This window comes from Malassezia restricta, chromosome I (genome assembly GCF_003290485.1).
Source record: "Malassezia restricta chromosome I, complete sequence".
NCBI classification, from domain to species: Eukaryota; Fungi; Basidiomycota; class Malasseziomycetes; order Malasseziales; family Malasseziaceae; genus Malassezia; species Malassezia restricta.
The window spans coordinates 1,213,025-1,236,771 of NC_040193.1; the positions used below are offsets into that span (position 1 = coordinate 1,213,025).

The 23,747-nt window shown below is 56.2% G+C and overlaps 12 protein-coding genes and 1 non-coding gene across 13 annotated transcripts; 8 read left to right on the top strand and 5 right to left on the bottom strand.

Moving 5' to 3' along the window:
- Positions 1–7: 7 nt before the first annotated feature.
- Positions 8–775, top strand: MRET_0703 (autophagy-related protein 27; the record flags this gene model as incomplete). Its single annotated transcript, XM_027627330.1, has 1 exon — positions 8–775. One exon carries the CDS (start codon positions 8–10, stop codon positions 773–775), a length of 768 nt encoding a protein of 255 aa, XP_027483018.1.
- Positions 772–3,358, bottom strand: MRET_0704 (di- and tripeptidase; the record flags this gene model as incomplete). Its single annotated transcript, XM_027627331.1, has 2 exons — positions 772–819; positions 845–3,358. 2 exons carry the CDS (start codon positions 3,356–3,358, stop codon positions 772–774), a joined length of 2,562 nt encoding a protein of 853 aa, XP_027483015.1.
- Positions 3,359–3,405: 47 nt separating this feature from the next.
- Positions 3,406–4,695, top strand: MRET_0705 (DNA-directed RNA polymerase III subunit RPC6; the record flags this gene model as incomplete). Its single annotated transcript, XM_027627332.1, has 1 exon — positions 3,406–4,695. One exon carries the CDS (start codon positions 3,406–3,408, stop codon positions 4,693–4,695), a length of 1,290 nt encoding a protein of 429 aa, XP_027483016.1.
- A 72-nt stretch (positions 4,696–4,767) lies between these two features.
- MRET_t0009 lies at positions 4,768–4,872 on the bottom strand. The gene has a single exon. It is a non-coding gene; the product is annotated as a tRNA-Leu (tRNA).
- A 112-nt stretch (positions 4,873–4,984) lies between these two features.
- On the bottom strand, positions 4,985–7,486 carry MRET_0706 (DNA topoisomerase I; the record flags this gene model as incomplete). The annotated part of the gene is made up of 1 exon (XM_027627333.1): positions 4,985–7,486. One exon carries the CDS (start codon positions 7,484–7,486, stop codon positions 4,985–4,987), a length of 2,502 nt encoding a protein of 833 aa, XP_027483013.1.
- An 838-nt stretch (positions 7,487–8,324) lies between these two features.
- On the top strand, positions 8,325–9,908 carry MRET_0707 (transcription activator of gluconeogenesis ERT1; the record flags this gene model as incomplete). The annotated part of the gene is made up of 1 exon (XM_027627334.1): positions 8,325–9,908. The coding sequence occupies one exon, from the start codon at positions 8,325–8,327 to the stop codon at positions 9,906–9,908; it is 1,584 nt and encodes a 527-aa protein (XP_027483014.1).
- A 108-nt stretch (positions 9,909–10,016) lies between these two features.
- On the bottom strand, positions 10,017–10,460 carry MRET_0708 (multifunctional methyltransferase subunit TRM112; the record flags this gene model as incomplete). Its single annotated transcript, XM_027627335.1, has 3 exons — positions 10,017–10,124; positions 10,152–10,247; positions 10,275–10,460. 3 exons carry the CDS (start codon positions 10,458–10,460, stop codon positions 10,017–10,019), a joined length of 390 nt encoding a protein of 129 aa, XP_027483011.1.
- Positions 10,461–10,879: 419 nt separating this feature from the next.
- On the top strand, positions 10,880–12,547 carry MRET_0709 (phosphoenolpyruvate carboxykinase (ATP); the record flags this gene model as incomplete). Its single annotated transcript, XM_027627336.1, has 1 exon — positions 10,880–12,547. The coding sequence occupies one exon, from the start codon at positions 10,880–10,882 to the stop codon at positions 12,545–12,547; it is 1,668 nt and encodes a 555-aa protein (XP_027483012.1).
- A 169-nt stretch (positions 12,548–12,716) lies between these two features.
- MRET_0710 (mitochondrial pyruvate carrier 1) lies at positions 12,717–13,103 on the top strand (the record flags this gene model as incomplete). The annotated part of the gene is made up of 3 exons (XM_027627337.1): positions 12,717–12,773; positions 12,800–13,027; positions 13,059–13,103. The coding sequence occupies 3 exons, from the start codon at positions 12,717–12,719 to the stop codon at positions 13,101–13,103; spliced, it is 330 nt and encodes a 109-aa protein (XP_027482971.1).
- A 34-nt stretch (positions 13,104–13,137) lies between these two features.
- Positions 13,138–14,997, bottom strand: MRET_0711 (DUF803 domain membrane protein; the record flags this gene model as incomplete). The annotated part of the gene is made up of 1 exon (XM_027627338.1): positions 13,138–14,997. One exon carries the CDS (start codon positions 14,995–14,997, stop codon positions 13,138–13,140), a length of 1,860 nt encoding a protein of 619 aa, XP_027482970.1.
- Positions 14,998–15,134: 137 nt separating this feature from the next.
- Positions 15,135–20,555, top strand: MRET_0712 (adenylate cyclase; the record flags this gene model as incomplete). Its single annotated transcript, XM_027627339.1, has 1 exon — positions 15,135–20,555. One exon carries the CDS (start codon positions 15,135–15,137, stop codon positions 20,553–20,555), a length of 5,421 nt encoding a protein of 1,806 aa, XP_027482973.1.
- A 216-nt stretch (positions 20,556–20,771) lies between these two features.
- On the top strand, positions 20,772–21,761 carry MRET_0713 (solute carrier family 25 (mitochondrial phosphate transporter), member 3; the record flags this gene model as incomplete). Its single annotated transcript, XM_027627340.1, has 1 exon — positions 20,772–21,761. One exon carries the CDS (start codon positions 20,772–20,774, stop codon positions 21,759–21,761), a length of 990 nt encoding a protein of 329 aa, XP_027482972.1.
- Positions 21,762–21,962: 201 nt separating this feature from the next.
- On the top strand, positions 21,963–23,687 carry MRET_0714 (sulfate adenylyltransferase; the record flags this gene model as incomplete). The annotated part of the gene is made up of 1 exon (XM_027627341.1): positions 21,963–23,687. The coding sequence occupies one exon, from the start codon at positions 21,963–21,965 to the stop codon at positions 23,685–23,687; it is 1,725 nt and encodes a 574-aa protein (XP_027482967.1).
- Between the last annotated feature and the right edge of the window lie 60 nt (positions 23,688–23,747).

Here is a 23,747-nt window from a genome sequence, read left to right on the forward strand (position 1 = left end):
ACGTGGCATGCGACCTCCATGTCTGTGGCTGCTGCTTGTCGCGCCCGTGGCCTGGGCGGCGGCGCCGTTTTCGTGCGCGAGCGTCGACGTGCAGGGCCGTGGTCGTGCGGTGGACGTGAGCTCGGCGTTTCAGCGTGGGCCGCTCACTGCGAGTACGACGCGGTCGACGCCGCCCTCGCTGAGTATGATCAACGTCACGATGGACCTGTGCAAGCCGCTGCCGCGCGTGCCGGGAGCGGGGGCTGAGGACCAGTGCCCCGATGGGACGAACGTGTGCATGATCGCATCGAGTCGGCGGGCCGGCCTGGACGACCGGATCGAGCAGGTCGTGCCGAGCGCCGGCACGGACGCGGGCTTGATCCTGGACGCTGCGCAGCCGTACGAGCTGCGCTTCCGTGGACGCACTTGGTCTGATACCACACAGAGCACGCAGCTGCACATGCTCTGTGACAAGCGCTCCGAGCTGAGTGTGGCGTCGTACGATGCGATGCGTGGCGTCCTCACGCTGACGTGGCGCACGCCGCTGGCCTGCTCCGCCCCACGCAAGGCGCAGCGACGTGGCTCTTCGCTGGGATGGTGGATCGCGTGCATCGCTGTCCTGTACGTGGCCGTGGGTATGTGGTACAACTACCAGCACTATGGCGCGAGGGGATGGGACATGCTGCCGCACCGCGACGCATGGCGCGACGTGCCGTATTATGTGCGCGACCTGTCGCGGCACATGACACGCGCCGCCGGCGGATCGGCGCCGCGGTCCGGGTACGAGGCCGTCTAGCGCCCCATCTTTTGAAAAAAGCGGCGTACGACCGCTTGTCCTTTCTGTACGTGAGTAGGCAGTACGTACCTCTAGATTCACGAGGCGGATGCGCTCGTTCGGGAGATGCGCATGGTCCGACGCCTGGCCCATGGGAAGGTGCACGGCCTTGGCGCCCAGCTCCTTTTCGAGGATGGCGATGCCGGGAATCGAGCCGCCCTCGCGGATCAAGCGCACGGGCGCGCCCCACTCGGCCTCGACGGCTTCGACGAGCGCGCCCCATGCCGCGTCCTGCAGGGACCCGAGCCACCAGTCGGCGCAGTGGAAGACGCGTACGTCGACCGTGTTGGACGAGCGCATGCGCTGAAAGTGCTCGTGGATCGTGCGCACGAGCTGCGCCTCGATGGCATGCACGTCCTGGTCCGGCACGATCCGCATGCTCACGGACGCCTCGACAGCCCGTGGGATGACGGTCGAGTGCGCCGTGCTGCTGTTGGTGACCTGGTGCACGGTCAGCGATGGCATGCACCACAGGGCCATCAGGCGCTCGACGCTCGTGGAACGCGATGCCTCCTGCGCCAGCTCGACGAGATGCGCGCGCTCGTCGTCTGTCACGGCGCGCACGTCGTCGTAGAAGTGCGGCAGCGCGACACGTCCGTCCGCATCCACGAGCGAGGCGAGCAGTTTGATCATGTCCATCATCGGCTCCCGCTCCGCGCCGCCATCGACACCAGAGTGCTGATCGGCGCCGCCCAGCCCACTGATGCGCACGAGCGCACGCAGCACGCCCCGCAGCCCGATCGTGAGGCACGGCTGATGCTCGCCGAGCCAGTACGAATTGCACACCAGCACCGTATCGATCGGACCTAGGAGGTGCTTGTTTTGTTGCAGGCACGCCTGGAAGGGCGACGAGCCGGCCTCCTGCTCGCCCTCGACCAGCATGACGACGTCCATGTCGAGTTGGTGCGTGTGCAAGAGCTCGCTCGCCGCGTGCGCGACGGCCAGCACGGGCCCCTTATTGTCGCTCACGCCGCGGCCGTATACGTAGCCGTCGCGGCCATGCAAAGTCCATGGATCCGAGTCCCAGCCGTCGCCGGCCGGCACACAGTCGTAGTGGCCGTAAAACAGGCACCGGCGGCGCGGGCGCTCGGCGCGGAACGTGCCGAGCACCATGGGGTTCGTGCGCCGCCCCGTCGGCAGCAGCTGCACATCACTCGCGCCCAGCTCCATCAGGGTCGTGCGCAGAAAGTGCGCTGCCTGACGCGAGTCTTCCCCGTTTTCGTCGTCGGCGTGCATCGTCGGGCCGTGCGATACGGATTTGTAGCGCACAAACTGCGCGAGCCGCTGCAAGAGAGACGACGCATACGGCCTCGGCATCGGCGGCGCGGTGCCGAAGCGGGCGTAGTGCCACAGGCGTACGTGGCCGTCCGAGGCGCCCGTCAGGAGCAGCGGCGCATGAGCGAGCCACGAGTACGCCCGCGTCGGCGGCGCCGCATGCAGTGCGAGGCACTGCACGTCCTTGGTATGCGCCGAAAAGCGGCCGCAGCATCGGAAGTAGCGGTCGAAGCGGCACACGGCACCGTCCGCGCCGCCGGACCAAAACACGTACGCATCGCCTTCGGCCAGCGGCTGGAGGCACAGCACGTCTTTGGTGTGCGCTGGCAGAACGCGGACGGGTGTGAAGCTTTCCATGTCCCACACATCGATCGTCCCTCCCTGCTTGCCGGCGAGCAGCGTGCCTTTCCACGCCGCCAAAGAAAGAACGGCATCGCCCGCCGGGTGCGGCAGGACCAGCGTGCGGAACAGGGTCGGGAAAGCACCACACAGGCGCCATAGCCGCACGGCCTCGTCACCCGCCCCACTCGCGAGCATCGTCTCGCCATGCACTTCCGCCCACGTCATGCAATACACGTAGCTGTGGTGGGCCGAATGCACGACGTGCGCAGGATCGACACGCAACACCGCCATGGGGCTGTCGGCACAGGTTCGTCCGTCCGACCAGCGGACATGCGTGCGCCGCAACAGGTCCGAGGCCGTCGCGGAGCGCGCGGACATCTCCCGCTCCGTGGTCCGATGCCACAGCGAGCGCGGGCGCGAGTCGAAAAACTTGTCGTACGACGTGGCAGTGGGCCATAGAGGCTCAGAAGCAGCCTCGTGCAGACGTGCCCGCGTGATCGAGATCCATTCGATCGACGTGTCCTGGCACCCCATGTACAGGACCTGCGCCTTGGCGTCCCAGGCGAGCGAATAGATATCACCGGTGTTCGTGCTCGCAGGAAACACACACGCGCACGGCTGCAGGGTCTCCGCATCCCAGACGCGCACAGTGCTGTCAGAGGACGCACTGAACACATAGTCGTCCGAGAGCACGAGCGACAAGACGCTGCTGCGGTGTCCCACGAGGTCCGCCTGCACCTCGAACGTAGGCAAATGCCACACACGGATATCGCCCTGCTGCGTGCCGACGAGCATGCGTCCACGCACATCATCCACCGCCAGAGCTAGAACCGCCGAGTCACACGTCACCGTATGGTGCAGCACATCCTCGCTCTCACGGGACCACGGCAGGGCCGACGTCGATGCGCTGCCATCGACCCACGCCATGAGAGCTTACGTCAAATGGAGGTTCGCAGCTTTTTTTCGTCCTCCTCATGCCACCGAAAGCAGCGGCCCCCGAGGCCCAGGGCCTGTCGCCACTAGAAAAGCAGATTCACGGCGCAGCCCTCGCAGCGCCAGAGCACACACTCACAGGTGATGAGCTGTCCGTGCAGTTTTCGAACGCGCCCATTGAGGAACAGCTTCTTGCGATCAACGGCCTCCTGAAAAAGAACCTGTTCACGGCGCAAAAGGGACCCCGCGGGATCCAATACGTCGCCGTCTCGCGAGGAGAGGCGAGCCTGCTGGGCAGCATGGATGCCAACGAGCTCATTATCTACAACCACATCAAGGAAGCCAAAAATGAAGGCATATGGACCAAGCTGATCAAGGCGCGCACGAATCTGCATCAGACCGTCATGACGCGCTGTCTCCGCCTGCTGGAGCAGAAGCAGCTCGTCAAGTCCGTCAAGTCCGTCAAGTTCCCTACGCGCAAAATCTACATGCTCTATGATCTCACACCGTCCATCGAATTGTCCGGCGGACCTTGGTACACCGACAATGAATTAGATACCGGTTTCATTCACGAACTGTCCATGGCCTGCCTACGCTTCATCCAGTCCAAAACATGGCCCAAAGACGGCCGCTCTTCTGCCTTGTACCCTGCCTCACATACCCACCAGTTCCCCACCGCCCAGCAGGTGCACCGCTACCTTCGGCAGGCCCGCCTCACCGATACGGAACTCGAGCAGGAGCACGTCGTAGCTCTCCTTGATCTGCTCATCTACGACCAGCACATCGAAAAGATTCCCATCTTGCCCATGGCTTTCGCTAGCACGGAAGCATCCGATGACGACGATCACGATAACAACGACGACGACGAGGAGGAGGAGGAGGAGCCCAGGCCACGAAAAGTCCGGATTCAAGACATCGACTCGTCCGACTCAAGTAACGAAGAAGACAACACTCACACACGGCGGCGGAGCAAGTCAACCACTAGACGCCGCCGCGAAAAGGAAGACGATGACTCAAGCGCGTCCGACGACGACCGCCGGCATCGACGACCTGCCGCTCAGCCACGATCGGTGGACAGTGAAAGCACCATCGTTCCCTATGTATATCGTGCTATCAAGCCATTGCTGGAGCCCCACAGCAGTCTCATTTGCACCACTTTTGTGCCCCCGGCCACACCAACGTCCCAGTGCGATCAGTGCTTATCGCTCGAATTCGATGATGGCGTCATGTACGCTGATCCATTCACGTCCCTCAACGAAGAGGACGCGGACCAAAAAAACGCAGTAGACGAGACCCCGCAGCTTGGTTGGCTAGAATCCAATTTGAGTTGAATGTGCATCCACCCTGAGAGATTTCATAGCCGCGGCATGTGTAGAGCCAAGAATGGAGCCGACGAAAAAAGTGTGACAAGAGTGGGATTCGAACCCACGCCCGAAGACAACGGAAGCTAGTGCTTATGAATTAAGGAAACCTTAACGTTGCGCCTTAGACCACTCGGCCATCTTGCCTCTGGTACTGGGATCTCGGGCGCGACAGGACAGTTATTTACTTTCCGCTTACTTTGACCCGGCCTCCTCCCACCTTCATTGGTTTGCTCTGAGTGTCTGCACCGTGCCTTGCTTATTTACGTTCTGCACTACCCAATTTGCGCATTTTGCTGCGTGCATCCTTCACAAAAGTCCAGTCAGCTGAAAGAGGCGCACCATGATCATCGAAGGAGGCCCATTTAAACTTCTTTTGAAGTGCCATGGGGAAAAATTGGCCAATGTTCATCTGCTTCAAGTCCAACTCCATCTTCTCGCTGGAAGCGGGGTCAGGTGCAGCGGATGACGCTTCTTCCTTCTTGCTTTTGTTGTTGGTATCCGAAGCTTTTTTAGCAGGCTTGCGTGGCGCAATTTTTTCGAGTTTGGCGTCCCATTTTTTTAGCCAGGCAACGGTAATGCGTGGGTCGATGTAGTTCATTTTGGAGGTACCAAGCGACACGTCACTCGTATTGTTTTTGTTCAGTAGCTCTGCTTCCTGCTTCTTGATCGCCTCGTACTTGGCAAGAATACGACGGGCTGTCGATGGCACATTGCAAGAATGGGCCTCGCTCTTGTTCGATGTCCGCTCGCGTTCCAGTACCTTGAGGTGTGCGTCCAGCTTCTTGAGTTCGGCTTCCAAATCAGCGCGAGAAGCGATTTTGGATATTTTTACATCGGTTTCCTCTTCTTTCTTAACCTTGCGCTGCTCTTCCTGGTACTTGCGCTCAGACTCTTGGCGCTCAAATGCCGTGACCATTCGAGCCTTTTTGGCTTCGATCAAATGTTCCTCATGCTCCTGGATGTGGTTCACGTCCAGATCAAGTTTCTGAAGAATCAGATTCCAGTGCTTGGCAAAATCATAGTCTTTGGGCGCATAGTCTCTCTTGAGGTCTGCAACGTTGTGAAATGTAAGCAACTTTTGTTGCTCTTTGTATATGTCGTATCGAATGCCAAAGATCTTGTCTTTCGTGCGGTCCAGGGACTTGTTGAGCACGGCATGATTCACCGTTTTCTGATGATTGCAGAGAATCGCTACCTGTCGATTCGCTTCGTTGTAGGCGATCCGAAGGTTGGCCGGTGTAATTTCACGCTCCTGTTTCGTAGGCCGAGCTGCAAGCCATGATTCCGTTTCGTCCAGCAGCCCCTGGAATGTGGCCGATGCATTGTACGTACGGAACACCTTGGCGCTCAGGCCCTTCATGTAGCGGCCAAGAAATTGATTCACGACATCAGGTGGCAATGGTGTCATAGCGTCGCCTCGTGCTTTTGGAGCGGCAAAAATGGGGTCGTCCGGCCCCTTCCGTTGATGACCATCCGATTTCAGGAACGCTGCAATGTTCTTATAAACATCTGCATTGGATAAGGTAAGGGTTTCGTCGAACTTCATGGAGTCTTTGCCCAAAAAAGACAAATTGAGTTGGTTGGGTGGCAGGAGTGTCGCATGTCCGCATCGCAACGAGCAAACACCATATGTCTCTGCCTCGTCTTCGCCTTTTTCATTGCCAGCACGAAGTGAGAAGTTGTCGATGAGCCACACAATGGTTGCGATCATTTTGGTGAGCACATCTTTTGATTTTAGATTTTTCAGCACATCAGTTCTGACCTGCTTGACACAGGTATCAAGACGACGAGCTTTCTCAAATTTTTCACGATCCGATTCGGTCTTGAACGTACTCGAGGCATCCAAAAATACGTACTTGAAGCCACCATTGATGTTCTCGCGCCACAGTGCAAGCCATGTTACGTCTTTACGCTCTACCACTTCACCCCATGAGTGACCTTTGGGTGGTTTGGGCGGAGGATGATCTGCGCTGTGGTTAATGGTAATTTGCTCAGGCATTATGCGCGTCTTGACACGGCCCGCCTTGGGATGCGCGCCACGACCCAAAAACAAGCCAGGCGGCTCGACAGTGACATTCCCTGCTTTTTGCTCTAAGCCATCGACTAAACACAGCTTGTACTCGTTATCAATGGCTTTGCGTTCTGCCAATTCCGCCTTGCGCATGGATGGGGCCATGCTCTTTTTGCGTTCCGCTTCGGCATTCTTGAGCGACATCCAGTAGTTATACATATCCCGGAAATCGAGCTTTTCGAATTTTTGAATTTTGGTGCCGTCTTTAGGTGGATACTTTTTCAGGTACCCACAGAAGTCCTCGAAAAAGTTTCGATTAAAGATAGGGTTTGAAGCATGCTGGGACTCGAGTTTGACAGCGTAAAACATGGCTACTTCCTCGGATTCGGGTGGCAGCGGTACGGGTTTCCCGTCGTACTTCAGCATTACATCTCTGGGAAGAGGGGTATACGGTTCAGGGAACTTGGGTCCCTTGTGAATGAGGGTCGTCCAGCGCTGTTCTCCACCGCCTTCGATGTCGGAAGAAATTTGGCGCGTCCGCTTGCGCTTGCTACCTGCTAACGGCGCGTCTTCCTCGTCGTCTTCACCATTCACTTCCATCGCTTGCTGACTCGACATAGGCACATCAGAGTCAGAGTCGTTATCGGGTGCCTGCGACATGCTCAGAGGCATATCTTCATCGGATGTGTCCTCTTCCTTCACCTGCACCCGCGGTGTTTTTCTAGGCGCCGCGCCGCCGACAGGCATCACCGACAGAACTGACGGCTGTCCAAGCTACGCGCGTAGCGAATGACCCAGCCCAACTGAGTCACGTGATGTCGGGTGGACCCACAGCCATCGTCCCAGCACGCCGCTTGCTCTGCACAGCGTTTGTTGCTTCCCAAGCGTACGTGCGTCGTAGCTCAGACCCAGAATCTATCATGTCGGAACTCTTTCATGACCGTTGGGCAAAGCGTGAAGCGTGGCGCAAGCACCCTATTTTCTCGATGCGTTACTATGTGACACACATGTTCCCTGGTCTAACACTCGGTGTCACGGCCTTTGTGGCTTACTGCGCATGGGAGAAGTTTGGCAAGAAACCTGTGGCGCATGGATCTCACTGAAGACCGTGTGCGCTCCCGTCATGAAATGCGTGCACTTTCTCGTGCGTGTCGAAAGTGTAGAATGCATTTGCCCCAGCTGCGTCACACGCGTTGCCCTATGAACCGAGCCGTGTCGGCACGTATGGTGATGTGTGGATGCTGACTATGATATCTCGATTGCGATAGATAACCCATATCTACATGACTCAACATTTCACTAGATGAAAGAGGCCCAAGCAGGGCTGTGTAGGATGTCCTGTTGCGTATTGTCGTGCATGGCAGTGGGCCTATGAGGGGCGCGTACAGGTTCGATGAGAAGACGGTCTAATAGTCTCGCTTCTACCCTTAGGATGAGGGGAAAGCGGCACTCGAGCCAAGAATTGAAAGGACTCTCCCTGCCTTACAAAGTAATCAAGTGCTAAAAAATTCCACCCTGGCTCGTTGGCTCCACCCAAACAGCATCCACGCATAGTAACAGCGCCGCCATCCCTGCATGTGCTGAGATGGGAGAGAATACGGAGGTAGCGGTCGGAACAGCGGCAGGCCAAACTATCTTTTCTCCTTCGCCTGACAAATCGTATGCGCAGATGCGGGTAGAGCAGGCTGCTGCTCCAAAAACGCAGGCGGAGCGTCCGGCGCGACGCAAAAAGGCCAGCAGAGCCTGTTATCACTGCCAGAAAGCACATCTGACATGCGATGACTCGCGTCCGTGTCAGAGATGTGTCAGAAAAGGACTTGCACACCAGTGTGTGGATGGATATCGAAAAAAAGCCAAGTACCTCTTAGAAGAAGATGAAATTCCATCATCTGCATCGGCCGTGACACCGACAGAGTCCATGCATCATCATACCACAACACCTCGACGAGATACAAGCATATTATTGAACAATGCTCCCGATAGGCTCTCCGTTTCACACCCCGGCGCCCATTTTACGAACCCCTCCTTATTTGGGAACACTACTTCACATGGCTTCTTGCGCCCCAATGATCAGCATGCAGCTCAGAACTTATCTCGCTTCATGCGACCTGATGTGGGGCGCTCTGCGGCTACCGATAAAGGATCCATATGGAGCAACGAACCCGTCTCTCTCGAAAGCTCGATCCTCTCGTCCATGATCCATGACATGGACTACTCGAAACAGAGCTCCGATTCGCCCGATGGGCCTTCTATACCCGCGATGGACTTGATGGAAAGTTATACTCATATCAGCAATATGCCCATGGGTGAAGATGAGCTGAACCCGAATGGTGTGCCCCAACCATCGTCAACATTGCAGTCCGGCAGCATGCTCGGTCAATCCCCCCAAAATACATTTTCGCCGCTTTCGTTTGTTCATGGACCAAACATGCCAAATACAACCGTACTCGGAAAGGCACCAGACATGACGCAATTCGATACTGAAACTAGCTTGCGGAGTAATGCAGAGGCAGACCTGTCTCATCATGCGGCGATACAGCAGCGTCCTGGTATGCCATATAAACCCGAAAGTGAAATTCATATGGATCAGATATGGCGTCAGCGCGTGGCTAAAGTGTATCGTGACAATACCAGGCCGTTCCCTTACACCGAAGGCTACCATATTCTACTAAAGTATGCAACGCAAAAGTACGAGAAAGCAGATGTTCTACGGATCGTGCGTGCATTGGCTATATACCGCCCGTCACTCATTGCATTGCAAATGCCGCTCAGTGAAGAAGACGAGATTTTTGTGGAACGTGCGTTCCAACGGACCATTCTTGAATTTGAGAAGCTCATCTCCTTTTCAGGTACACCTACCGTCGTCTGGCGCAGGACGTGTGAAATTGCGGTCGTGGGCGCAGAGTTCTGCATGTTGACACAGTGGAGTAAGGACGATCTGATGGGAAAGTACATTTATCAATTCATGGACAAGGAATCAGTCATTCATTACTGGGAAACATTTGCGAGTCACGCGTTTGAAAACACGACACAGTCGGTCATGACCAAATGTACGCTGATCTCGCCTACGGGCAAGCATATTCCCTGTACGTGGTGTTTTACCATCAAACGCGATCCCTTCGATCTCCCAGGATACGTCGTGGGGAACTTTCTGCCTATCTTGTCATAGTCTTGCCGTTACCCTCCCAAGGCCAAAATGGCCAAAATTGCTGAACGCAGATATTCTACACGTGATGCACACTCGACATGGCTCGTCGTGGTACCATGCTTCGTTGCTCTACTTAGGAATCTCATGCTCAGCCAGGAGCATGTTAGGAATACCGCTGCGAATCGGGTAGATATGTGCACAATTGGGGCAAACCATTTCTCCTTCCGATACGTGAATCTTTCCGTGAGCCCATGAACAACGTACCTCCAGAAGGACATGGTGCAATGCACGAAGAAACTCTTCGCTTGGCGGAGTCGAGAGGAAATCAGGTGGATTTTCAGGTATCGTTTCATCACCCAACTGCCTGTGAATACCCAAAGTACGTACCTGACGCGCCGTCGTGAACAATGCAGGCCATGCAAGTTTGGGAAGAAATCCTCTCAAAAAAACATCGTTGTATTCCGCCTCAATTAGCTCAAGCTGAACATTTTGCAGCTGCAAAGGAAAATTGTTGGATGACGACCCGCATCCTTTGGCATGGCACGCGAGCAGGTTGTGCGTCAGCAACCGCATGGTGTTCTTAAATTTTTTCTCGGATGCGATCGAGATTGTCTCGCGCGCAATACGTTTCTTCACCTGACCCTCATTCGTCAGAAAAATTACTTCCTAGATAAGCTGACCTCCGCCAATAATTAGGTACAATTACTTCATCCGGAGACCGTGCGTAAATTGTCCCCAAAGGGCCATTCATCGTGAGGTCTGTGCGTATGGGGAGAGACACCCCGATTTCACCCGAACCAATAAGAGACAACATCGATGGGATTCTTGCATATGGCGTGGTTTCTCCATACATACCATTCGTTCATTCGCCCAATTACATCGGGGACAAAGCATGTCTCCTACACACTAACGCCGGCGCGCATTGTACAAGCCCCTATATAAGCTCATGTTACGGCAGGGCGGGGTCACCCCATCAACTCTTATCAAGAATCATGACGTCTCCAGGAAACCACCACGATGAGCTCCCCAACCAAGCTGCATCTCACAGTCCTCTTCTTGACGTTGACATCTCAATGTTCTCCAACGCAGGTTTCGACATGAGCCGCGTGGCTATCAAGCGCAACTTGCCTGTCGCCCAGCTCTACGAGGAAGCCATTCGCAAAGAAGGCGCTGTGATTGCTTCGAGTGGTGCACTAATCAACTTCTCTGGCAAGAAGACGGGTCGTAGCCCCAAGGACAAGCGTATTGTTTACGAAGAGACCTCCAAGGATGATGTATGGTGGGGACCTGTCAACATTAAGCTTGATGAGCACACGTTCGAGATCAACCGTGAGCGTGCGATTGACTATCTAAACACGCGTGATGACATTTACGTGTTTGATGGCTTCGCCGGCTGGCATCCAAAGTACCGCATCAAGGTGCGTATCATTGCCGCCCGTGCCTATCATGCCCTTTTCATGCACAATATGCTCATTCGTCCAACGCGCGAAGAGCTCGAAAACTTTGGCGAGCCCGACTTCACGGTCTACAATGCTGGACATTTCCCTGCCAATCGATTCACCACTGGTATGACCTCGACGACCTCGGTTGAAATCAACTTTAAGCGCCGTGAAATGGTCATCCTCGGCACTGAGTATGCTGGTGAAATGAAGAAAGGTATCTTCTCAGTTATGCACTACCTTCAGCCTATCAAGTACGGACAGCTGTCGCTTCACTCCTCGGTCAACCAAGGAAAAGCTGGTGACGTTTCTATTTTCTTTGGTCTGTCGGGCACCGGTAAGACGACGCTCTCGGCTGACGTTCATCGCGACCTGATTGGTGACGATGAACACGTCTGGTCTGATGAGGGTGTGTTCAACATTGAAGGTGGTTGCTACGCTAAATGCATAGGTCTGAAGCACGATAAGGAGCCGGAGATTTTCGACGCCATTCGCTTCGGTTCGATCTTGGAAAACGTGACATTCGATCCGGAGACGCGCGATGCCAAGTTCGAAGACTCACACATCACGGAGAACACTCGATGCGCGTACCCTATTAACTTCATCCCGAATGCCGTGATTCCGTGTATGACTTCGAAGCAGCCCTCGAATGTGATCATGCTTACCTGCGATGCATTCGGCGTGCTGCCACCTGTGTCGAAACTGACGTCAGAGCAAGCTCAGTACCACTTTATCGCTGGTTACACGTCCAAGACTCCTGGCACAGAGGATGGTGTGACGGAACCCTCGCCTACGTTCTCGTCGTGTTACGGTCAGCCATTCATTGTGCTCCCTCCTCAGCGGTATGCGTCAATGCTTGCTGAGCGCATGAGCCATGTTAAGTGCAATGCCTGGCTTGTGAACACTGGCTGGACTGGCGGCAAGTTTGGCGTGGGTCGCCGTTGCCCTCTCAAGTACACACGGGCTATTCTGGACGCCATCCACGATGGTTCGCTCGCTAATGCAGAGTATGAACCGTTCGGACCTGGTCTCTTTGACTTCCAGATCCCGAAGGCGGTCAACAACGTGCCATCCGAGTTGCTCAACCCCGCTTCGACATGGTCTGACCGCTCGGCCTTTGAAGACCAGCTCAAGAAGCTTGCGGGCATGTTTGCTGAGGCCTTTGTCCAGCATGAGAACGAAGTCAAGCCTGAAGTGCTCAAGGCTGGTCCTCACAAGTAAGCACATAGGGATAGGAATTACCGTTGGTCCATAGTATGTGATGGTTGCCTAGTGAAATCATAAAGAAGCAATGCGGGGTATGGAAAACGTGATTGGGATTTATGACGAGGACTGGCTGCATTTTCCGTCTCTTGGGCTTGTGCCACAAATTTTCCCTCAGTGCCCTACCATGTCGAGTTCCTTTGTAACTTGGCTGCGTTCGCCTGCCGCTCGAGAGTACTTTTTTGTATGTATCACAACACTTACATCCAGTCAACGCATTTTTGGGGTCCTGTGGCCAATTGGGGTCTGCCACTTGCTGCGATTGCAGACCTGAAGAAAGATGAGACGATGATCTCCTGGAGCATGACACCGACGCTTTTCATGTACTCATGTGTGTTCATGCGTTTTGCGCTACGCGTTCAGCCGAGAAATATGCTGCTTTTTGCCTGCCACCTCACAAATGCTACGGCACAGGGCGTCCAGGTTTTGCGCCTCCTGGTACGTTGCTACGCACTTGCTCACCTCCCAGCGGTACCAATATAACTTGCGAAATGCAGACAAGGCCCAGGCCTAAGACATGGTAGACATACATATATACAAGGAATTCACTATATATTGGGTGAAAGGAGATCTTCCCGTTCCTGTTCTTCCTCTGCCGCATCCTGTGAAGCGTTCAGGGAGGTTGACTTGGACAATGTGCGTATGCCTGGCACGGTAAAGTGTCGCGGGCTTGTAGATGCGTGTGAACGTTTTCGTGACTTGAAGAGGTCGAAGCTGATGTGTTCGCGTGAGCTCGATGCAGCGCGCTGCGTTGCGTGCCTTGTGGTCGATCGTCGCCCCGATCCGATAGAATGCGGAGTTGTATTTTCGTAGTACTGCTCGACAATGCCAGTGGGCGAGGCGAGGAGTTTCTCATTTGCCTCTTTCTCGAGGTCTTGGTCCATGTCCATAAACATACCAAAGCTGGATGGGTCATACGATGGCGCAGCATGCAAATGCGCGGCACTTTGATCTCCTACGTCGCCATCCACATCCAGAGGCGGTAAAGACAAGCTGGAATGACGGTGGTGGGATGCAGCTCCATTTTCAAGAATAGGCACAAGATGTTGGGATGATGAGTTATGCGGCTTGGCGTCAAGCATGTCCATCTGGGGGTTTTCTATCCAACCGTGGTGTCCATGTTCCTGCTCAGCGCCCGGTACGAACCGCACGTGTTGATCCTCCGAATCGGCCGGTTCTAGCGAGGTTGGTTGCATGGGCCTGTCGTACAATTGGTATCTTGGCGCATTAGCATGACAGCGGATGCGCTGCGCCGACAATGGCTCCATACTTGTGTCTTGCGATGAGCGCTGCCAACGACGGGAGGCCTTGCGCGTACTATTGGCGCGAATAATACTGCCGACGATGCCCATGCCACCACGAATCGAGTCTACACCGGGATCTTCGAGCTCTGTCACACTGTGGTGCTCTTTTTCGAGCTCGTGGCCCATTTCCATGACGCTCATGAGCATGGATGACTTTCTGTCGAGACGCTTTTGGCGCTGCAACTCTTCAGGATCCATCTTGCTGAGCTGCAAAAGTGCGATGCCGGCGCAAATAGTGAAGAAGCCAAAGACAATAGTGACAATGGAGATAGCACCGGTATGCATACCCTGTGACAGGATCACGGACGTAATTATGGTGGACGCCGTAAAAAGGACATAATACGTGGGCGTCACAGCGGCGGTGTTAAACAGCTCCAGAGCCTTGTTGAGGTAGTTGATTTCGATCAGCAATGTAACAATCACGAAGACGAGCAGAAAATAGGTGAACCAATACGTAAATTGATTGGACCCGCGAATCGACAAAATGATGGCGGAGCCCAGGCCAGATGTGACACTGACACTGAGTCCACCAATCACACTGCAGACCGTTATATAGACGAGCATATTCTTTTTCCCATATTTGGGTGCCAAGATGAACATGAGAATGAGTGAGGCGACCACACATATACCGAGCCACGTAAGAAAGCCGGGCGCGATAAACAAATGCTCGTACTTGCGAATGTTTCCGCTCACGTTTTGTTCAGGAGCATTAATGGCAATAATGACTGAGCCTACCACACAGAGGAAGCATCCCACTTTGCCAAACAGGGTGAGATGCTCGTGCAAGAAGATAGCTGACAAGATAGCACACACCACCACAGACAAGGCCCCCATGGGTGTAACCAGCACAGCATCGGCAAACATGTACGCCACAAAATTCAGCACTTCTCCAAGTATCATAATGATCATGCCTGTCCACCACATTGCGCTCTTCAGATATGCATGCGATTCACCGGGTGTCGTGTTGTACTTGCGCTGCGCAGCCAACAACCCTTTTTTTTTAAAGACAAACGACGACCCAATAAACAGCCCACTCCCCACTGCCAGTCCTAGGCCAATATACTTGAATCCAGGTGGATTCGCATCGTCACCGCCTGCACTCATGCGCACGCAGCCTCTGTAGGTTGTTGTGGCCCGACTGCGAACCCAGACGCGGCCCTACCAGCAACCTCGATGCCCTCCACTCGTCAGTCAGGGTCCCCTCCACCCAGGGCTGCTTCTTGGTGCTCCTCTGCGACGACATGGACCCCGAGCCGGATGTGCGCATGCCGGGGGGTATCATTGAGCACAAAGTAGAGCAAGTAAAGCGAGAGGATGGCCAAATATACGATACCATTTCACCTTGGCTACGTGAAGATGCCAAAGCGCTTCTGCCATCGACGCCATGGCCTTTGAAGGCGTCTGAGCCGCCGCCTGAGGCGCATGAGCCGAATCACGGCTTGAGCCTGCGGTCTCTCAATCCCTTCGCTCTTATCCGTCAAGGAATGCATGCGCGAAAAGGAAATTTAGCAGACAAGCGCTCCTTCCGGAGAGACAAGCATCACAAGCGTCTTGCATCTTCCCAGAGCCCCTCGCGGCTTCCTGTCGAGTCAGAGGCACAACCGTCGCGCGCATCTATGCTGTTCGAGCCGCTGCACTACGTGTCTTCAAATGAGTCAGCTATATCGGCGGGAAAAACACACGGTGTCACGCTCGATACAAATCTTGATAAGATGGACGACATCATTGCTCGTCCTCGAACGAGTGAGGACATGCTTCGTGCCTCGCCATCCACTCCTAGGAGGAGTGTGACCAGAATGACACCTATCATACCTCATCATGAATCTCGGCGAAGCGAGTCGGTCTCTCCGCGATCTGAGGCAGTCCACTCTCCCAGCATGTCACCTCACGGCGCCTTGTTTCCTGGCGATCTGAGAGCCGCGCCGAGTATTCGCAGTGCTAGTCCCATGTTTTTGCCTGAAGCGGGGCCTATCTCGACATGGAAGCCGCCTGAAAGCTGGGCAGTTCTCTCACATGCCGGCGAACACCACATGAAAGATGTGGTAGGCGAATATGTGGATGAGAACGAGGTGGCTCCATCGCCAACGTCGCACCGTCTCACGGATAGCGACTCATCCCAAATTGTGATTTATGAACCTGTGATGGAGGCCTGCTCTCCTGCCGCGACGATGCACATGAATCCTTTTGACGAGATGTCCGAGCCGAGAAAGCCCCGCTTTTTCCGGCGTGCCGCCCCCAAGGAAGAAGACACGGAGGATGCCTGCATGCCGCATGTGCCATCGAAAAAGTCAGCACTCATGTCCGTGGGGCATGCAGCATTTGGGCGACGCCACCGCTCGGCTACTGCCTCCCACTTTCCTTTTTTGCGGCCGCGACGCACTGAAGCCACACCGCCGCTGGATACCCCGATGTTGCCTCAGGTGCCGGATCCGCCCGCCCCGCTCGTGTTCCGTTCGATGGACGTCGATATATCTACAGGCAAGACATTCGTGCGTGTGTATATGCAGAACGATACTTATGTGATTCTGTCCTGTGCCGTCGAGACCGCCGCGTCGGAACTCGCCTATGCTCTGGGACGACATGCGGCGATTCCGGACCCCCAAGGTCACCGCCTGTTTCTATATGAGCGCGGCACGGACCGGCCACTTGCGCCTACCGAACGTCCTGCGCGTATACTTCGACGCCGACTCATCCAGGCCGGCTACACGGAAGCGGATGGGCTGGATGAGTTGGGCCGGCAAGATCTGAGTTTCTTGCTTCGCTTCGTCTACCGTGCTGACCGTGCGTCTACTGTGAGAATCACGCCGCACGAGCACCAGGATCAGACGTACAAGCACATGAATCTGCAGGGCATGCACCTTACCATGATTCCTGTGCCTGTATACAGCTGTGCTGAGTGGGTGGTGAGCCTGGATCTGTCTATGAATCCACTGACGGACGTGCCGATCGACTTTGTGCAATTGTGCAAAAACCTGCGCATGCTCCGCATCGCATCTCTGGCACTGAAGCGCGTGCCTGAGAGTGTCACGGCCATCCAGCAACTCACGCATCTCGACGTGAGCTCCAATCGACTGCTGGATCTGGACCATATTCCCCTCCACACACTGCCAGCCCTCAAAGTGATCCGTGCGAACAACAATCGGCTGTCCAGTGTGCCGGCGTATATGCCGGACATGTCCGCGCTGCAGTACCTGAATCTGTCGAACAACCGTCTAGACACGTTTCCCATGCGTATCTGTGCGATTCCGAACCTGAGGGACCTGGACCTGTCGTTCAACGCCATCAGTATCATCCCCCCTGATATACATCGTCTCGTGCATCTCGAGCGGCTCTTTCTCGTGGGCAACAACATCAACCGTCTACCTGCTGAAATACAGAACTTGCATGCATTGCGCGTGCTCGATGTGCGGCACACGAGTCTGCATGCGCTGGGCGACCTGCTATCGCTCCCCCAACTCGAGCGCCTCTTGGCTTCGCACAATTACCTGACGCACATCGAGGGGGATGTCGGGCACCAGCTGCAAATGCTAGAGCTCTTACACAACCCACTTACACGCGTTCATCTGGCAGCCTCTGTCACGACGTCGCTAACGCACCTCAACCTGTCGCACGCGAACCTCGTGACCATCAATGAAAGCCTGTTTCAGTCCGTCCCACAGCTCCACTCCCTGGTGCTGGACCACAACCAATTCGCGTCGCTACCTCCCCTCGGAGCCTTGGGCCAGCTCGAGTATCTAAGCTGTGCCACGAATGCGCTGGCGCACCTCCCCGAGTCCATCGGCTCGCTGTCGGCACTGGCGCACCTTGATGTGCGTGACAACAATTTGCGCACGTTGCCTCAGAGTCTATGGCACTGCCACAGCCTGCAGACCCTCAATGCCAGCTCCAATGTACTCAGTGCGCTGCCCATACCCGAATCGACCGATATGCCGCTGGCGCGCTCTCTGGTGTGCATGAGCATTGCGGATAACCGATTTTCGGACGATGTGTTTGCTGTGCTCATGCACTTTCATGAGCTCGAAATCCTGAATGTCTCGATGAATGAGCTGTACGAGGTGCCGTCCGGTGCGCTCGTCGCGATGCCCCAGCTGCAGGAACTGTATATGTCGTCGAACAGTCTGAGCGCCCTGCCTGCCGACGATCTTGAGCATCTGCAGCAGCTGCGCGTCCTCTTTATTAACGGCAACAAACTCCAGTCGCTGCCGACCGAGCTGGGCCGGCTCAAGGAGCTGCGCGCCATCGACGCAGGGAACAATGCTCTCAAGTACAACATCGCCAACTGGCACTATGACTGGAACTGGAATGCGAACCCTGAGCTGCGGTACCTGAACTTGTCCGGCAACAAGCGCTTCGAGATCAAGCCCAAGATGGCTGATGTCCACGGCCGTGAAAAGAATTTGGCCGACTTCAATCGCCTGCGCCATCTGCGCCTGCTGGGCCTGATGGAAGTGACCATGACGCACCAGCCGCTTCCCGATGACTCCGATCACCGCCGTGTGCGTACTACGCTAGCGCATCTCAACGCGATGCCGTATGGCATTGCTGACTCGATTGGCTTCCATGACGCGTTTAGTGTGTTTGATCTTGTGGTGCCCAATTTCCGTGGCGAAGAGAACGAGAGTCTGTTTGGTCTGATTGATGGCCGCTCGCACTCGTCGCTCGCTGGCACACGTATCGCGCGGTACATTACGGACCGCGCCGCTCATGTCCTTGACGAGGAGTTGAGGCGACTGCCGTCGCCGCCCGCCATCAACGACCCGGTGCCGATGGCGATCCGGCGTGCATTTCTGCGACTCAACCAAATGTATGCCGAGTACGTCCTCCGCGTGCATGCAGAGCACACAGAGCCTCCGCATACAGGCGAGATGCATGGATCTCAGGAGGTCTTTTGGGGCTGGGGCTCCGTGACATCGCCGGATATGCACCTGTGGCAGAGTGGCGCCATGGCACTGTTGGCGTACCAGCGGCAGCACACGCTGTACGTCGCCAATATCGGGCAAACGGTGGCCGTGCTCTCGCGCGCTGGCGGCTTGGTGCGTGTGCTTGGCAAGCAGCACGATCCACTCCATCGCGACGAAACGGAACGCATTCGAGCCGCCGAGGGATGGGTATCGCTGCGCAACTATGTCAACGACAAGACTCCGGTGGCCCGGGCCTTTGGTCATTTTCACCTGACACCGGTCATTACAGCGTGTCCCTCTGTCCACTCGATCGAGCTGACTGATGCAGACGAGTTTGTGATTGTGGCCAACACAGAGCTGTGGAAGTACCTCTCTTACCAAATGGCCGTGGATATCGCGCGCATGGACCACAACAAACCGCGCATTGCATCTCAGAAGCTCCGCGATATGGCTATTGCGTACGGCGCCAAGGAGCCTATCGCGGTGATGGTTGTGACGGTCGCTGGCCTCTTCCACGAGCACCTCAATGTTCACGCGACGCAGCGTGCCACCGTGGACAAAACCCTCATGCGCCGCGGCCGCAATGATATGGACAGCACCCTCGCCCGCCTCGAGCGTGAAGTGATGCCACCCATTGGACAGGTGGCGCTCGTGTTCACCGATATCAAGAATTCGACGCTGCTATGGGAGACGAATCCCAGTATGCAGTCAGCGATTCGGCTCCATAACCTGCTGCTTCGGCGCCAGATGCGGAGTATCGGCGGATACGAAGTCAAGACAGAAGGCGACGCGTTCATGGTATCGTTCCCGTCGGTCTGTGCGGCCTTGCTGTGGTGCTTTAGTGTCCAGATGCGTCTGCTCACCATCGACTGGCCTCAGGAAATTCTCGACTCGCCCACGACCCAAACGGTCTACGCCGACGACGGCACACTCCTGTACCGCGGACTCAGCGTGCGCATTGGTGTGCACTGGGGCTGCCCTGTATGTGAGATCGATCCCGTCAACAACCGCATGGACTACTTTGGGCCGATGGTCAATCGAGCGGCCCGAATCAGCGCTGCCGCGGACGGCGGTCAAATTTTGGTCAGCCGCGATGTGATCCAGGAGTTGGAGCGCGTATTTGAAAAGTACAAGGACGACGAACATTTGCCGCACTCGGCAGGCAGCGAGGCGGTGTCCCACAGCGGCACACCGCGCGACGTGGTATTTCTTCGTCGGCTGGGTCTAGGTATCATTTCCATGGGCCAGCGCCGCCTGAAGGGCATTGAGGCGCCCGAGCATCTCTCGATTGTATACCCCAAGATGCTCGCAGGACGGTACACGCACCTCGCTGGCGCGCGACGTAGCAGCGGCCTGTTCCAAATGTACGAACCCACCAAGGAACTACTGGCACTCACGCAGGTCAAGCAACTGGGCTATGTGTGTCTGCGTCTCGAGTCACTTTCGAATGCGCGGTGTTTCCCAGGGATTGATCCTCGGGATCCGTGGTCAGACGTCGTGTATGAAGGCCGTCACAGGCCCAGCCAGCCCGTTCCCAGCGCGCAGCGCAGCGCGTTGGTTCAATCGTGCGTCGAGCGCGCACCTGAGATGCTGATTATCGCTTCGCGCGAGGATGCTACAGACGCCGAACTATTTCCTATCTTGCGCCAGCTTGTCACGCGCATTCGGAACAGCATCCACACGATCACGCTCCAGTACGCGAAGCGCGCTCCCGACACGTCCCAGGTGCTGGAGCTCCTCTTCCGCGGACTGGAAGAGTAGGCGCCAGAGCCACGATATAGAGCTTTGCTGACGAAACATGTACACGGGTATAGGTGCAGGTATGTCATAGGATAGGGTGCCAAATTCTGGCCCTATCAGATCCCCTATCTGCGCAACACGTGCATATGCATGTCTGCCACGACCGGGATGGGTCGCTAAGGAAGTCGGGCGTAACGGTTTTCTTTCATCTGACCACCGCTTTCTCGTATATCCGACATGTCGTACATCCAGAACTTCATGGGCGCTTCGTACCCTATTCACTCCGCCGCTGAGATCAAGGATGCCGTCACGCCCGCCAAGCCCCCGACGGGTGTGGACCTGTACGCTCGTTTCGCCCTGGCTGGTGCTATTTGCTGTGGTGTGACGCACGGTGCCATGACGCCTATTGACGTCGTCAAGACCCGTATCCAGCTCGAGCCTGCCGTGTACAACAAGGGCATGTTCGGCAGCTTCAGCCAGATCGTGCGTGCTGAGGGTGCTGGTGCTCTGCTCACCGGTTTCGGCCCTACCTGCTTGGGTTACTTCCTGCAGGGTGGTCTTAAGTTCGGTGGTTACGAGCTGTTCAAGAAGGTGATTGTCGAGAACATTGGTATGAAGACGGCCCAGGAGAACCGCATGAGCGTCTACCTCGCCGCCTCGGCCCTTGCCGAGTTTGTGGCTGACATTGCTCTCTGCCCTCTGGAGGCCACGCGTATTCGTCTCGTGTCGCAGCCCACGTTCGCTAGCGGTCTCGCTGGTGGTTTCGCTCGTATTGCCCGTGAGGAGGGTGTTATGGGCTTCTACGCCGGTTTCGGTCCTATCCTGTTCAAGCAGGTGCCTTACAACATGGCCAAGTTCGCTACGATGGAGATTGTGCTGGAGCAGGCCCTCAAGCTCTACGGCAAGAGCAAGTCGGAGCTTACTTCTACGGAGGCCCCTGTGTTCAACCTTGGCTCGGGTCTGATTGCCGGTTTCGCTGCTGCCACGATCTCGCAGCCTGCTGACACGCTGCTCTCGAAGGTAAACAAGACCAAGGCCGCGCCCGGTGAGACGACGGGTGGCCGTCTCTTCAAGCTGTCGAAGGAACTCGGTGTGCGTGGTCTCTTCACGGGTCTCAAGACGCGTCTTGTCATGGTCGGTACCCTCACGGCCCTGCAGTTCAGTATCTACGGTGAGATCAAGAAGGCTCTCGGTGCCACCAACTCGGTCGAGATCTCCAAGGCCTAATCGTACTCTTTCCCGTAGAGCCAAAGACGTAACTCGGCGCAAAAAGTCCGGCGTGCCTGAGCCAAGGCGCTTGTTGGTCCGTGGCCTGTCACGTGTTGTGGAGTAGGCCGACTGCGGAACGTCCGATGGCGCAATCGACCGAGGCGCCGAGAAAGTCGTGGCATGGCATGCCCATGGTAGACTTTACCCTATCTTCTCATCATGGTCAATCCTCCGCACGGTGGTGTTCTTAAGGATCTCTTGGCGCGCGATGCGTCTATCGCGGCGTCGCTGCTGGAAGAGGCAGAAACGCTGCCTGACATTGTCCTCAACGAGCGCCAACTGTGTGACTTGGAGCTCATCATCACCGGTGGCTTCTCGCCGCTCGAAGGCTTCATGAACAAGGCGGATTATGAGGGATGCCTTACCAACATGCGTCTCGCTGACGGCTCTCTGTTCCCGATGCCCATCACGCTCGATGTGTCCAAGGAGCAAGTGCAGTCGCTGGGTCTGGAGGAAGGTCGCCGTGTGACGCTCCGTGACCCGCGCGACGATGCCGTCATTGCGATTCTGACCGTGTCGGACCTGTTTGATGTCGATCGTTCGCGCGAAGCCAAGCTTGTTATGGGTGCGGATGACCAGGCCCACCCTGCCGTCGCCTTTCTGTACAACAACGTCAAGGACGTGTACGTCGGCGGTGCTGTGCAGGCCATCAACAAGCCACAATACTTTGACTACGTCGAGCTGCGCTTCACGCCAGCTGAGTTGCGCCACCACTTCAACAAGGTCGCGTGGCGCCGCGTCGTGGCTTTCCAGACTCGTAACCCGATGCACCGCGCGCACCGTGAACTGACCGTCCGTGCGGCTCGTAAGCTGCAGGCCAATGTCCTCATCCATCCCGTTGTTGGCCTGACCAAGCCGGGTGATGTCGACCACTACACGCGCGTGCGTGTCTACCAGAGCCTGATGCCCCGCTACCCGAAGGGTATGGCCACACTTGCGCTCCTGCCACTTGCCATGCGTATGGCTGGACCTCGTGAGGCATTGTGGCACGCGATTATTCGCAAGAACTTTGGTGTATCGCACTTTATTGTTGGTCGTGATCACGCTGGCCCTGGCAAGAACAGCCAAGGCGAAGACTTTTACGGCCCGTACGATGCGCAAGATCTCGTCAAAAAGTACACGGAGGAGCTTGGCATCGAGATGGTGCCGTTCCAGATGATGACGTATCTGCCTGACACAGACGAGTACCAGCCTGTGGACGAGGTGCCGGCGGGTGCTGCGACGCTCAACATTAGCGGTACGGAGCTCCGTAAGCGTCTGCGCACTGGTGCGCCTATCCCCGAGTGGTTCAGCTACGAGAGTGTCGTCAAGACGCTCCGTGAAAGCTACCCACCCAAGACGAGCCAAGGCTTTACGATCCTGCTCACAGGTTTGCTGAATTCGGGCAAGGACCAAATTGCTCGTGCGCTCCAGGTCAAGCTCCACGAGCAGGGTGGTCGCAGTGTCTCGCTTCTGCTCGGTGATACTGTGCGTCATGAGCTGTCATCGGAGCTTGGTTTCTCGCCGGAAGACCGCCACAAGAACCTGCAGCGTATCGCTTTTGTGGCTTGTGAGCTTACGCGCGCAGGTGCTGCTGTGATTGCGTCGCCCATCGCTCCGTATGAGCATTCGCGCCGCCTTGCGCGCGAGACGATCCTCAAGGGGGGTGGTTCCAACAACTTCTTCCTCGTGCACGTCGCGACGCCGATCGAGTACTGTGAGAAGCACGACCGCCGCGGCAACTATGCCAAGGCTCGTCGCGGTGAAATCCAGGGCTTCACGGGTGTTGACGACGTTTACGAGGCCCCTAATGATGCAGATCTCGTCGTGGATGTATCGCAGCAAAGCATTGCTGAGATTACGCATTCGATTGTGCTGCTCCTGGAAGCCAACGGGCTCATTTAAGTAGGGCGACGGTATGGAGATGCCTCAAGCTTATAGAAACAGACTGCAAGGGCTCCGCTG